This window comes from Oreochromis niloticus, linkage group LG6 (genome assembly GCF_001858045.2).
Source record: "Oreochromis niloticus isolate F11D_XX linkage group LG6, O_niloticus_UMD_NMBU, whole genome shotgun sequence".
Taxonomy (NCBI): domain Eukaryota; kingdom Metazoa; phylum Chordata; class Actinopteri; order Cichliformes; family Cichlidae; genus Oreochromis; species Oreochromis niloticus.
In genome coordinates, this window is record NC_031971.2 from 21,165,117 (window position 1) to 21,179,601 (window position 14,485).

A 14,485-nucleotide genomic window follows, 5' to 3' on the forward strand; every position below is an offset into this window, starting at 1 on the left:
ACATCTTTCAGTGATTTCAGAGGTATTATAAAGGTATGTTTTCAAGCAGTTTTTCACACCATTTAAACACCCACCAACACCAGCTCTTAAATGTCTCTTTTAAGGAAGCCGTCCCAGTGGAAAGTGTTTTTCCTCCTTAGGATAATTCTGTAAAAATCCCACTTTTAGACCAGTCATGTTTCAATTAAAGCAGAAAGTCTAGACTGACAGACACTGTCACTTTGTGACAAGAATTTCTCTGTTTTCTACAAATCAACCAAATCTAATGCCCTTAAGGGCTACATAGGAAGATCCTTGTTCTATGCGTGGTGGTATTCATTAGGATGACCCTTTCTGTGTCACCTTTCATTTCAGGAGTCAACAGAGAAGAGCAGAGGAGTCAAAGAGGTTATTTGCCTCCTCGACTCCTCCGCTCTTGCGGGACAACAGCCTCCCACCCCCACGCCCAGACAGCTTAGGAATGCATTGATCTCGTCACGTCTTTACATTCCCTCTCTTAAATCTCCATCTCCTCGTCTCCCGTTCTTCGTGGTTTGCTCGTACTGTCTGCTGATTATATAAGAATAGCTTTCATTCTGCGACCTCATTGATGTGGCAATCAGAGTGTCCAATCAGTGTGATTTACTGGTTTGATGGTAAAAAATGGTTCCAGCTATGATCACCAGTGAGTGCTGGTTATCTCCCATTACAACCAGAATAACTGGAGAAACAGGCTATGGTGGTATAGAGCAATGCTGCCAAATTACTAAATTGTTCTTTTTAGGTGAATCCTCTTTGCACCAGGATAGATCACAATCTTTATTCACTTTTATAAGTTTTTTGGTGTTCTAATGAGTCCAGATTTGAGGCCTGTGTTTGACTTTGATTGTATACTATAGACGTCAGTTTTGTAGGTGGGTTGAATAAGAAATTAAAAAATATATCAGTGACAGCGCTTGTTTTACTCTCAAACCATGAGTGCCTGTGCACAAACAGATAACGACTGTGTAGGTGTGTGTAGGCAGGGGGGGTGACCCCAGTCTGGCCGGCTACATTGAGAGCTATGGGGTCAAAATGGAATTTCCTCAATGCCCTTCGGGGTCTGAGACAGATTAACCAAACTGGGGGAGGTGTGTGCATTTTTGTAAAGGTTCATATACATTGAATGTGACTCTGCAATGGCCAATTTATTCTACTTATTTTTTGAGGTTTTCTGGCTGACCATGAATATAATTACCTCATGCTTCATGCTAAAATTTATACACTTCTTATTATAAAAGGCCTTGTGTTATGGAAGCTTTTGACAGCCATTGTATATAATTATATTTCATGTAGGTTAAAATTAGATCCATTCTAAAATAAGTTCCATAACTGCAGAAAGTTTCCTGGATCAAGGTGAGGAATGTTGGAAAAGAAGTGGAAAATGTGGCAGTGAATAATGTCACCAACTGTTTCTCTCCCTCCCTCTCTTTTTTCCCCTTCTCTTCTTGCTATTCCTTTCTCTCCCCTCTCCCTTCCTTGGCCCCCCTATTCATCCAGAGTGAGGACTCAGATGAGGATGAGCCTTGTGCCATCAGTGGACGCTGGACCTTCCAGAGGGACAGCAAGCGCTGGTCTCGGATGGAGGAGCTGGAGGTTTTCTCCGCACTGCCCACAGATGCCTGCCAGCCCCCATTTCCCAAGGACCAAGCATCCCAAAAGGGCAAGCTCACCCTCAGAGAAGGCAACAGCTCGGAGAGTGTGCTGACCGACCTCAGTGAACAGCCCGAAGTCGGCTCCATCCACAGCAGCGGGAGTGGAGGGAGAGGAGAAGAGAAGACGGACGGTGCTCCTCTGGTAAACGAAGCTGCTCCCCCTAATGCCACCCGTGCCAGCTCAGTAGCTAGCATGTGTTCATCGTCAGGCACAGGTGGGTCAGGATGTGCTAATGAGGACTCTCTGTCTGACGGGTTGCCTCCATCGCCCCTAGAGACCCTCAGGCAGTTTACCTTTGATGTAAAGACGGGGGTCACGGGACGAGGGGGAAGTCTGGACCGAGGATCCGGCAGCAGCAAAAGCACACGTTCAAGAGCTAAGAGCTTTCTCAAGAGGATGGAGAGTCTGCGGCTCCGCAGTGGCAGCTCCACTAAGAGAAAGAAGAAGGGGGGCACCGGCGGAGGCAAAATAGAAATCAGCGGCCCTGTCGCCAAAGAGGGTCTCGATGATGACAAACTGCGGAGGCTCAACTGCGTGGATATCTCCAGTCTCAACCTCAACCAGAATCTTAATCACCATCACAATCCTGCCCAGACTATGACGCTTAACCGCAATCGCTCTGTATCCTACTCCACTCAGACCAGCAACGGAAGCACTGGAAGTACTGGGAGCAGCCAGTCGGAAGCTAGCAGCGGGAGTGCAGTGAGCACACCGAGCCCAGTGACTCGAGCTCGCAGCCACAGTGCGGCGGCAACCTCCAGTAAGCGAGGGGGAATGTATTTGGAAGGTTTTGATCCTTTCAGCCTCCTCCAGCAAGCTTCAAATCAGCAGCAAGCTCCCAAGTCTGCCCCACCCGTCCCCTGCCACGCTAGTAATGGGATGACAGTTGATGAGCAGAACCGCAAGAACAACTACAGCGTGCAAGACAACAGCGGACAAGTGGAAGAAGAGGAGGAAGAGGAGGGCATGATCTTTTTCTATTTACCAGAAGGCCATAAGCCTGGAACCTTTCCCAAGGCCCTCCAGGATGGGAGTTCACGCAGTAATGATAACGGAAACTCTGTGATCCTCAGGGGACGGCACAGCAGACGTCAACGCCGTGGCTCATCGGGCTCGGTCGACAGCCGTCTGAGTTTTTATGACAACGTCCCTTACACGGAGAGAGAGGAGGGAGAGGAGGAAGAGGGGGATGAGCGCAAATTAGAGGAAGTGCTTCAACACGTCAGCGGCCTGCAGCGTTTCGTTAATGCCTGGTCTGAGGATGCGGCTGGTGAAGAGGAGGAGGAGGAAGATGAGGAGGAAGAAGGCGACTCGGATTCAGCGCTGGACTCGGCCTCCCCGTGCCCGTCCTCTCCTCTGCAGAACCGCCTGGAGGAGGCCGAGAACGGAAGCGACCAAGACAGCACAGGAAACCCCTTGGGCGAGGGGGAGGAAGGAATGAGGGAGAGAAGAGACTCTGGTGTCGGAGCATCTCTAACCCGAACCAGCAGGTGAGGGAAGAGAATTCAAAACCATCTTTTTACAAACGCAGATCATCAATGAAGGGTCGGTTCATCCAGATTTTAATAAAAAAAAACAAAGGTTTGAAATCCTTACATTTTATAGTAAGGTGTAAACATGCCAGATTAGAGTACATTTGGTCATTTATATCTATAGTCTCTAAATCAGGGATGTCTAATTCCTTTTACATTATGGGGCACATACAGCCCACTTTGATCTTAAGTGAGTCGAGCAGTAAAACCCATCTTTTTTTTATCAGTATAAAGAAGTTTAACTACACATTTAATACCTGAGATATAAGAAAAATAAGTGCAGTTTCAACATAATGTCTCTTTTTCTACATGATAAAGAAATGCTGTATGAATAGCTGTGGGGAAATCTTTATTTGTAGCCAAAACTACAGTTAAAAGTCCAAAATTTTTGCCCTCCTTCACATATTTTCTTAAGCTATCGAGTGAGCCAGATTGAAGTCTTTGCCAGCCCAGTTCTGGCCCTCATACCCCTGCCCTCGATTAAACAGCAACTTTGACTCTAAATAATTCACAGACCACACTGTTAGCCATTCTCAAAAATACAATTTCATGCATTTTTTTATATAACAAAATTTTATGTGCTACTTTTAGTTTTAATACTAAGCGGAAAGTCTCATGCTGCCAGTCTTTCTTCTGTAAAAGGACAAAGCAAATCTGAATGCAGCACTGAGGTACCAACAAAAAGAGTTTTACATAAAAAGTGACAGCATAGGATAAACAGGGGGACACGCTGAGACTTCTCTCCTTATGTAATGCTACCGAGCGCTCTGGAATGCTGCTTGGTTTCCATGGGGACCGTTCCTGTGCTTTCAGGAATTCACAGGCAGACTTACGTTCGGCGGGCTTTTAGTCTCAAAGACAATCTCTTGATTGATGTGTACATAAGTCCTTGTAATCCCCAAACTGATCACTTGGCACATAACAACTACAAATACTGTGTGTGGCCGTGGGTTTTATTCTCTACGTTTACGCATGAACAAAAGCATGAGGCAGATCCCGAGGGTTAAACTTGTTCTTTCTCAATCGTCATTATTCTTCTCACATCTCAATTTGTGCTCTGCTCGTCTCCTCCGATGTACTCCAGACCACAGAAACTCCGCTGGCCCAGCTTCCAGAATTCCCATCGGCCCAGCTTGGCCTCCGCCCAGCTCCAGATTAGCTGCCAGTCTGTGCTACAGATGAATCTGCTGCAGAAGCTCTCCCTTCTGCAGCTCACTGCTCTACTGGAGAAACACACCCCTACAAACAAACATGGCTTCAGTTGGTGAGTGGACTGTAGGGAAGGCTTGTGGAGGGGAAATGCAGGGTGAAAGCATTAAGAAGTGTTTTTCTTTCTTTCTTTTTAAAGCTTCATGTGAAATGGCTTCTGCCACTGCCATATTGTTCCTCTAAGTAATGCCCTTTAATATACCCATTCAGCCAGCTATTAACCCTCTCAATCCTACCCATCTCCAAATCCTCTCCATCTGCAGGTTGTTGTATAGTGTGGGGATGACTGTCCACAGAGGTTGGGTTTCACATTCTTTTCCCAGGCCCATAATTGCTGGGAAGGGGCGTACATAGTCTTTTTCTCAACGGGGCAATCATGGCAGTTCACACGCGAGGTGTTGAGCTCCAGGCTGAAAAGAGCTGCACGCAATAACTGTCCTTCCAAACTATCTTCTGTACCACTTCTAAGCTTAAGGTCTGGGCTAATTTTCTGTGCTCTCGTTTATTTCTTCATTCTTGCTTTTTTATCTTAAATTGAACACTGGGAGGAAAAAAAATTCTGTGAAATGGACAATTTCATGAAATTCCCTGAAATGAAAGCAGCTGAATGTCACTGAACATTCTTCACATTACAGTAGACTGAAGTGTCATTGTGCTAAATTGCTATAAACCAAAGTGCTACCTAGAATCGGCTGTTTTGAAGAAGCTAAAGTTAAGGGAAAAAAATGACTAGAAGTGGAAAAATCACATTAATTCTGTGTTATTTTTCTGCTCGAGGCCTTCTTTTAAACAGGAATAGAAGGCATTATGACAGTCTTATGACAGGTCGAGGCTCACTGAAAGACAGAGTCCAATTGTTGGCCACTGGAGGCCCACAACATATTCAGAATTCTGCCCGGGATCATAACATGCTCTTTTTTTTCTTCTTCTTCTTCTTTTTTTTCTAAACCGTGCTTCTAAGAAGCACTCCGAGTCTTGTGAACCCCAGCACTTACAAAGACGCACTTGTCCTGAGTCATGCATAACATCTCTGTGCAAAACACACTCACACCCGTGCAGACAGATACACAGCCATAAATCTGGGGGCACATTCTTGTGAAACGGTCAGGGTTGCATGTTTCAACTCTGGGTTTGTGGCTGGAGACTTGCTGTTCATTAGGAACCAAATGCTTGCACACAAGCTCGCCCAGAGTGACAAATCTGGAGTCGGGTGCCGCCTGGAGATGTACAAAGAAGCGGGTTTGTACATCTCCTGTCCACGATCCCCATTTTCCCCTTACCTTTTTGCCCACACCCCCCGTAACCCTGCAGATGGACCTCTGCACCGGCTCGCTTTCACACTCGCCTTGCACACACATAAAAGGCTCAAACGCTCTGTGATAAAAAATTGAATTTGTTTGAGTTTTACATTGCATCTGAACTAAAAATAAGCCATTTGACGCATTTCTGACGCAGCGGTGATTCAATTTTCTGTGTATGAATAGGTGTTTGTGGAATGTCTGTGTTAGCCTTGATTACTGTGATGTGTTTTTGTTGATTACAGCCTAGGCTCTCAGTTAGTAAAGTGAGAATGAAGGTATGTCATTATAATGTTGACCCATTTTAAAGATCCAAATTTGTGTGTATGCTGCAGGGCTGTGCCGAAGTTTATGAAGCGCATCAAGGTGCGCGACTACAAAGACAGGAATGTGTTTGGTGTGCCACTACAAGTCATCGTCCAGCGGACGGGACAGCCCCTGCCTCAAGGAATTCAGCAGGCCATGCGCTACTTACGAAATCAGTGCCTCGACCAGGTAATATATAGTACAGAAATATGCACAGATGTATGCAAAACCTTCTTCTACACTGGAATTGCAAGTTTACATATAATGGCCACCTCAGCTTTAGCTTTAAGTACTATTTTAGCTAACTTGTTTTCTTTAAGCTACTCAAACTGCATAAAATCTCAATTTAAATACATGTGCATATTTCTCTTGGTGTTACATAACATGAGGCAGTGAATCGGAAAAAGTCTGATGCCCGCTCAGTCAGTGTGTAAACACTTTCTGTGTGCCAGGGGAGAGTCAGTGTGCAGCTCGGTCACCTGTGTCGCTTTAATCTAGACCCAGTCTGTCACAGTCTGCATTTATAAAGGAAGGAAAGGTGCAGTCAGATTGAAAAATGGCTTTTAATAGATGTCAAAATGCAAAAGAGAATGATGGCTTTCTTTTCAAGGACAGACAAAGTGCCTCTGTTTGGAAGTGTGAAAGCTCATGGAAAATATTCAGTGGACAAGCCAGCAGTCTTCTTCTTTTCTCCTCCCCAACATTGCCATTTCACACAGCCTTAAAAGGCCATTGATGAGGTCCTACACAGCATTCACTACAAGAATGCCTACTGGCTGTTATTGGAGCTCCTTGTAAATACAGTCAACAGGATCTGTTGTGATGTAACCATATTCACTGTAAGCTGCGGATTTGTGGATAAGTCAAGAATGTTATTTTCCTAACGCGACAGCCTAACGCAATAAAAGACGTGTGTGTGTGTGTGTCTGTGTATGTGTGTCTGAGAGAGTCATTTTTAATACTCTTTGATCAGGGACTTTATAGTTCAAAGGTTTCTCCACAGTATGTGAGACGTAACCTTTTTCTTCTTTGTTTCCCCGCCCAGGTGGGTCTTTTCAGGAAATCGGGCGTAAAATCTCGTATCCAAGCCCTCCGTCAGATGAATGAAGCGAGCGGCGCCGACGGGGGAGGAGTCAACTACGAGGGCCAGTCAGCTTATGACGTTGCTGACATGCTGAAGCAGTACTTCAGAGATTTACCAGAGCCCTTGCTTACCAGCAAACTTTCAGAGACCTTCCTGCAGATCTATCAGTGTAAGAAGACACAAAACACAGAAAATATTCTTCCAGGCTCGTCTACGTCATTCCTCGCGCCGCTTCACGCATGCAACAGCACAGCTGACATACTTTGTTTTAGATGTTGTAGCCATAGAGCTGTAAAAAAAAAAGAAAAAGAGACAGATGAGCACCATCTGTGGACGCTAGACCGTTTCTATAAGGTGATGTATGAGAGGTCAAACATATAGTGGACCCATACATATGAGCTTATGTAACATAGCTTATGTAACAGGTCAACACAGATCCCATCATAACTCGTTTTTGGCATGTAATTGGAGGCCCGATATGGTCTACTTTCAGAATTAAACAACAGCTGGAAAAAAAGATGACAGGACGTAGTACGACAACAGATATTAGTACTGACTGCCTCCTTGAGCTTTTAATTTTATATATAATAATGTTGTTGTGGAGCTAAATAAATTTGTGCTAAATTGAACTGAAAAGGAATGATGATGGAGTCCATGTTCTTCTCCAGACATGCCTAAAGAGCTCCGCCTTCAGGCAGCTCGCGCTGCTGTGCTGCTCCTGCCAGATGAGAACCGAGAGGCGCTCCGGACGCTGCTGTGTCTGCTCAGCGATGTGACGGCCAGCGTGGCTGAGAATCAGATGACTCCCACCAACCTGGCAGTTTGTCTGGCCCCATCCGTTTTCCACCTCAACACGCTTCGACGGAAGGAGAGCTCCTCGCCGAGGTGTGTGTCTGAGCGCGCGCCGTTGTAATCGGTTCAGTTTCATGAGGTCACTGCCTTTAATCAACATAGTTATTGTTGCAGCATCTTGCATAAGGGCGCAATATGCCTGTGCAGTTTTGGAAAACAGGAAAGGGTCGCTCCAAACTAGCACGAGGGCAGAATAGTGTGGAAGAGAGCAAAGCCGGTGAGAAGAGGAAGTGAGAGAGACAGGGGAAATAGAAAGGTTACATAAATGTCCAGACCTAATTAAAAAAAACACATGCATTGTTCCATATTTGGCACTTCTAAGTGAGGGTTTATCAGCTTTATACAGCTAAACAGTTTCCTCCAGTTTTTTTTTCTTTTCTTTTGTGATGGTTGCACTGATTAGCCTCATTATGTCTTCTTCTTTTTCCTTCTTCTCCAAAGGGTGATGAACCGGAAGCAGACACTCGGAAAGCCAGACCAGAGGGACCTGAATGAAAACCTTGCTGCCACTCATGGCCTGGCGCACATGATCCAGGAGTGCAGGAAACTTTTTAGGGTCAGTGATTAAAAATCATGAAGCAGAACCTGTGCAGCAAACTCTCCACTTTTACAGTTAGCTTAAAAAATAAAAGCAGAATGAGTTACTGGCTACTACCTTCACAGTAAACTGCCATTTAAGGTAACAAAGGTATGTTTGCTGACAGAATAAATGTCACCTCCGGCTTCCTGCCATATACCTCGTGTCCCTGTGTTTGTCCTGTCAACAAACAGAGTCCCAGTTATGTAAGGCGTTGATCCAATTCATGCAGTTATTTGTTCAAGAGGAGTTAGGATTATGGAAAGTGAACGTGCTACAGGGGGCTGAATGCCTATGTTGTCCAGAGCTCTGTTCATGTAAACGCCTCCCAAACTCTAGCATAGTATCACAGGGGTCAGAAATCCATAAATTCATGTCAGTGAGATCTGGCATCTCCGCACGGATAGCACAACAGGAAATAATCAGCAAAACTACAGCATTACAGATCCAATTAAAAGTGACATTAAGCCAGAAATGTGCTTTGCCTTGTGCCATCTTCTCTGGACATGTTAGAGTAAATGCTAAAAGGCTGCACACTGTGGGTCATTAAGATCATTTAAAATTCTATTAGACTGTGGAAAGGCTTCCTGCTTTCCTGTCATGGTCACGTTGCACAAGTAAACCGAATTACCCTCCTTAAATGATTTCTTTAATTACATTTGCATTTGCTTATGGAGGTTTTGTAAAGGGAAGATGGACGATAACACTGTCAGGATGCAATTAACAATGGAAGCTATGAAGGAGACTATATTGAGGATAAACTAGGCAAACACAGAAGAAAACAGGATGTGTTTCCAGTTTGTTTAATGGGATTAATGTAATAAAGATGACAAAGCCTAGCCAGAAAAAACATCACTTCACTGTTAATCACTTATTCAGAAATGCTTTGAGAGCTTTAAAATCAGACCTGTTTTACATAATAGTTTTTCCCCACAGTCAGCTCACACTGCCAATCATATTTTTAGTGAAGGGGGTCTTAATTAATTTTTTAGTTTTTTCTCTGAAGTTTTCTTTCCCATGTTTCAGTATTAAGCAGTGCTTTGTTTTCTCTAACATCAGTAGGAATTGTACAAGTCTGCCAAACCAGAAGATATTTCTTTATCCTAAACTCTAACAGAATAAGCAGATGAATAAGTGTTCTAACCATCCATCTCCTCTTCTCTCACAGATCCCAGAAGAAATGAATCGCTGCAGAAACTCGTACATGGAGCAGGCTTTGCTGCCGCAGCGCTTGGAGGAGCTTGCCGGTGAAGAGGCTGGGCATGGAGGCTACAGGGCGTACCTACAAGATAGCCTGGACACTCTCCTCAAAGAGGCTAAAGACAAGTTCAAAGGATATGACAGCTGCTCCACGCCAGAGCATGCTGACCTGGCATATAGGAAGGTAGGTCCTCTTTAAAAAAAAAAAAAAATCTTTCTCTAGGTCCCCTCAGATGTCATCTGTTCAGCCTGCGCGGGTACTTTCAGCCTGGAAACATTGATAAAATTGTCAGACAGCTCACAGGAAAGATTTATTATCTTTCTATAGAGTGTAAACAAGCTGTCACTCCTGAAACATGCACACCATCTCTGTTTCCTCTCCTCTCTTTTCCTCTCAGTCCTTGCCCTGCCTCTCTTCTGACTCTCTCTAAATATCGAGTGGAAAACCTGCAGTTAGGGTTTCCTGTGTAAAAACAAATCCGTGCGAAAGTGGCCTGGCCCCTTGGCGTCTCATTCCCATCCCAGTACTGGACTCCATCCCAGAATGACGTCAGCTTGACATAGAGAAACACACGCACACAAACACAAAACTGTACAGAGCCTCGGCATTATCCCAGGCTTACATTTCCTGTGTCCAGTTTGCGAGGCCCTGGATGAGGTTATCTTTTTCTCCAGTTTAAAGTCACAAGGCGCAGAGTGTGTGCTTTTTATCATATGATGGCAGAAAGAAGCAGCTGACTTGCGAGGGCAGTAAAATATGTTGAAACACAGCCTGGCCATTGTGCATAAGATTACCGTTAAATTACTACATCTGATTTTTGTAATTTCCCCTAATGTAACTGGTACAATCAGATATGTTATGGGAAGCCTCCAAACACTTGCATAAGACACTGAAAGTTTATATTTACCACATTTCAGTCAGGAGCACTACAGTGAAAGAAGATTATTTCCATCTGCAGTAATTTATATTTGGCAGTGAAGGGCTGTTCTGGGGGCCTTCCAAGCACACATGTGGAAATCCAGAGACAGCAACAGCAAGACCCCAGCACAGAACAAGATATTAAGTCAGATACAGCATAAAATGTAGGAACTGAGGTATAGACGGGGGTATGCTTAATCAGAGCTTGAAGGGCAGGCAACTGGTGTTCTTTAAGTTTTTTGAGGACATCTCACTCGTTGACTGAGTATTAATCGTGTGCATTATTACATGACTGTGAAAAAGGCGTCAGACATTACCACCAGAGGTTGTGAGTGAAGCTGAACTGAGGAAGCCTCTTGGATGAGAGGTGATGAGAGGTGAAATGTCTTAAAAATACTTAAACAAGTCCAGTCGCCTTCTTTTCAAGCCCTTAAAACTAACTGCAGGAACCTGTGTGCATGACATTTCCTGTCTGCTGTAATTTCCTGTCTTTGTTCTGTGATTTTAATGACATAAAGTACTTTAAATCAATGGACTGCAAGTGAAGTAACTGGGTCTCGCCGCCTGTTTCTGTAGGTCCATGACGGGTATCCACTGCGGCTGTGGAAAGTAACGGTGGAGGTTCCCGCAACGCCTGAAGAGGTTTTGACCCGGGTGCTGCGAGAGCAGGGACACTGGGATGAGGACCTGCTTGAGAGCCGTGTAGTGGAGACCCTCGATGACAGAACAGAGGTCTACCAGTATGTGAGGAACTCCATGGCGCCTCATCCTACCAGAGAGCATGTCGTGCTCAGGTAGGTCGCTGTCTTTTTCTTTTCTTGTGTTTTTTTTTGCTGTTGTCTTTATCTTTCATCTAATTTAATGCTGTTTTTAATCTAAATTGTCTTTATTGGTTTCTACCAGAACATGGGTAACGGACCTGCCAAAGGGAGCATGCGCACTGGTGTGTACCTCTGTAGACCACGAAGGGGCGTCTGCGGTGGGCGTCCGAGCCAATGTTCTCACTTCACGCTACTTCATAGAGCCCTGTGGAGCCAGCAAATCCCGACTCACGCACATTTCCCGAACCGACTGCAGGTGAGTGGATTACTTCCAGAGCCACAAACAAATCAAGTTTTAGAGCAACGCAGTAGGCTAACAGCGTCCTCTCTTTCTTTTTCTAATCAGGGGTCGTTTCCCAGAGTGGTACAATAAACTGTATGGACACTTGTGTGCTGCCGAGGTGGCACGGATACGAGACTCATTCACCGCACACATGGACAAATGAGAAAGCGGTGTGCAATTTGGACGGCAGCAGTTTTTTGGGGATTTTTTTGGGGGGCGGTGGAAGTGATTCCATCCCACCAGGGAGGTCAAAGGAGTCCAAGCCTCCATCCTCACATCAGGACAAACTCTGGATCCTGGATTGAAGGACTTTTTTTGTGATTTTTTTCCCCCCCATGTCCAAACAAGATTGATGTTATGGTTTTAAACTGTTCTTTTGGGGCCTCCCAGCGTGCTGCCAAGAGGACTCGTGTCAGACAAACATTTATCTGGGCCAGAGGAGGCGATGTTGATACAGGATGCATGGTTTGTCCAAAGGGTGCTATTGCTTCTGAGAAGCAAAAGGGGGGATTTAATGTATGCGTGAGAGCGTGTATGCAAAAACGGCAGTTAACACAGATTCGTCATACTGGTTTCCAGTAGCAGAAAAATGTGTACATAAAGTAGTCTGTTCAGAGTAAATGTCGGCGTATGTCCTGCGTTACCTCTGTCCCCTTTTTTTCTGTTACAGCAAAGCACAGCAGACATTATTATGGTCAGCCGATTGATGAATCCACGGGTGAAGAAAGACGGTAATGAGCAGACTGAGCGGAGACAATAGATAGGATGTTGTGAGATGGCAGGTGGCCGGTAGCACAAAGGGTTTTAATGTTTTAGGGTAGAGACAGGCGAGTAGTGGTGGCTGGCTCACCAAAAAGAGAGGAACGATCAAAGGAAGGGCCTCATTTACTAACATACAGATAGATGTCTTAAATTCCCTCAAGAAGAATCAAATCAAGTAAGCGGCAAATGTCTCGCGAGCGTGTGATGCCATTGTTTGCGTTCTCGGCGATGTATAGGCACACTTTATGGACGTCAGGAACCGAAACGCAAGACCAAATAGATTTAATGGACCAATTTTTTTTTTAAAAACCCAAGATGAAAACAGTAGATTCCCCACAGTGAGCTTTTCCTCACCGTTACAAGTGTTACATTTGTTTAAAGCACAGCACATTTTTTGAGATTTTAGGCTTGTATGCTATCAACGTTTTTAAAAACATATAATGCTTTCACAGTCGCTTTGATGTAGACGAGAAGAAAGGTAGTCCGATAGGAAAAGTCGAGGAAAAAAAAAAGAGGGCTCCTTTTATAAAGGTGGTGATTTTACAGGTTTTACTGTAAAGAGGAGGGCAGACTGAATGTGTGAATTTGAAGGAAGGAAAATATCTTTGCGTAAGCTTCTTTCTCTGTGCTGTCTCGTCTGTGTTTAAAAAATAAAGACATTGTATCAGCTGACCTTCACTCGTAACACTCACGCTTAAATCTGAGGTTGTGCGTTGTTCGCGCTGACGTGTCTGATTAATCCACTAAGCCATCGTTCGCATCGCAAGTGTTTTAACTGTGTCTCTGCCAAATAATAATGCATGACAATGACAGTTAATTTAAAGCCAATATATTTATACCTCAGATATATGTTTGTTTTGTATCATACCGTTTTATTTTTATTTTATTGTACATGTTAAGCTTTGTGTTACGGAAATGAAAATGTTTTATCTTTTTTAATAATATTATTTCTGTACAGGTTAATCAAAGTGCACTATTAAATGTATTAAAATAATAACTGTGTGTGTGTGTGTCCTGTGAGTTATGTAAAAAACAGGGAGGGCCACAGCACGGCCAACTTTAACGCCAAAATATTGTGGCTTTGTTCTGGCTTTGCTCTTCAGATCCCCCATAATCTGCTCGGTCGCCTGTTTGCACAACAGTTTGTTCCAAGTAATTACACCTTCTCATCTCCAGACTGACACTGGACTTCCATGTCCTGTGTCCTGTGTTTACTCCACACCAGTGAACGCATGATGGGACCAGAGAGGCTTGGTAGATCTTGGTGATCTCACCCGCTGTCCTGTTTGTTACATAATAGTGTCATATAGCAGAAGACAATGGGGCCTGTTGTACCACAGCTGGCCTGGCTTGCACTGAAAAAAAGGCCATGTTGGATTTACTTGATTCAATAGTGGACATCGGTTGCACACAAATGTTTTGCTTTGGCAGAAACTTAAACAATTGAGTTCAATCAACACAACTTATTCATATTCAATAAACATGTGCATTTTGTGTTCATAAAACGCGATTGAAACATGTTTAGATGAAGTAAGTTGAGCTCTTGGAATATTTTAATCCTTCACAATTTTGTCATTTTATTTCAACACTATTCAGTAACTTTTACCCCAATACTACTTGGTCACTTAAATACTACATGTTCTCTTCATATTATGTAATGTTCAAAAAAAATCTAGATCCTGGTTACCATAAAAATTTAATGGATGTACAACAACTACCATCCTCCTATCTTTATCCTGGTTGCAGGGGGGCTGGGAAATAACCCTGAAGTGATAGGTTACAAGGCAGGGTACACCCTGGACAACTCATAAGTCTATCACAAACAACCATTTGCACTTACATTGACAGGTAATTTAGAATCACCAATTAACCTAACTCTAACAACTGCATGACTTTTAACTGTGGGAAGAAACCAGAATACCCAGAGAGAAACCAGTGCAAACTAGCCAGACTGTGGATTTGAACCCA

At 44.1% G+C, this 14,485-nt stretch overlaps 1 protein-coding gene across 5 annotated transcripts in view; it reads left to right on the forward strand.

The window, feature by feature from the left end:
- Window positions 1-13,511, forward strand: part of dlc1 (DLC1 Rho GTPase activating protein) — an 84,924-nt gene extending 71,413 nt beyond the window's left edge. For all 5 annotated transcript variants that reach the window (XM_005458744.4, XM_005458746.4, XM_005458745.4 and 2 more), the window contains 10 exons: window positions 1,519-3,164; window positions 4,291-4,470; window positions 6,049-6,208; window positions 7,065-7,272; window positions 7,772-7,988; window positions 8,397-8,511; window positions 9,701-9,916; window positions 11,228-11,445; window positions 11,555-11,728; window positions 11,819-13,511. In XM_005458744.4, coding sequence (XP_005458801.1) covers window positions 1,519-3,164; window positions 4,291-4,470; window positions 6,049-6,208; window positions 7,065-7,272; window positions 7,772-7,988; window positions 8,397-8,511; window positions 9,701-9,916; window positions 11,228-11,445; window positions 11,555-11,728; window positions 11,819-11,918 — 3,234 coding nt within the window. In that variant the 3' untranslated portion in view covers window positions 11,919-13,511. The remainder of the gene's footprint in view (window positions 1-1,518; window positions 3,165-4,290; window positions 4,471-6,048; window positions 6,209-7,064; window positions 7,273-7,771; window positions 7,989-8,396; window positions 8,512-9,700; window positions 9,917-11,227; window positions 11,446-11,554; window positions 11,729-11,818) is intronic.
- Window positions 13,512-14,485: the final 974 nt, after the last annotated feature.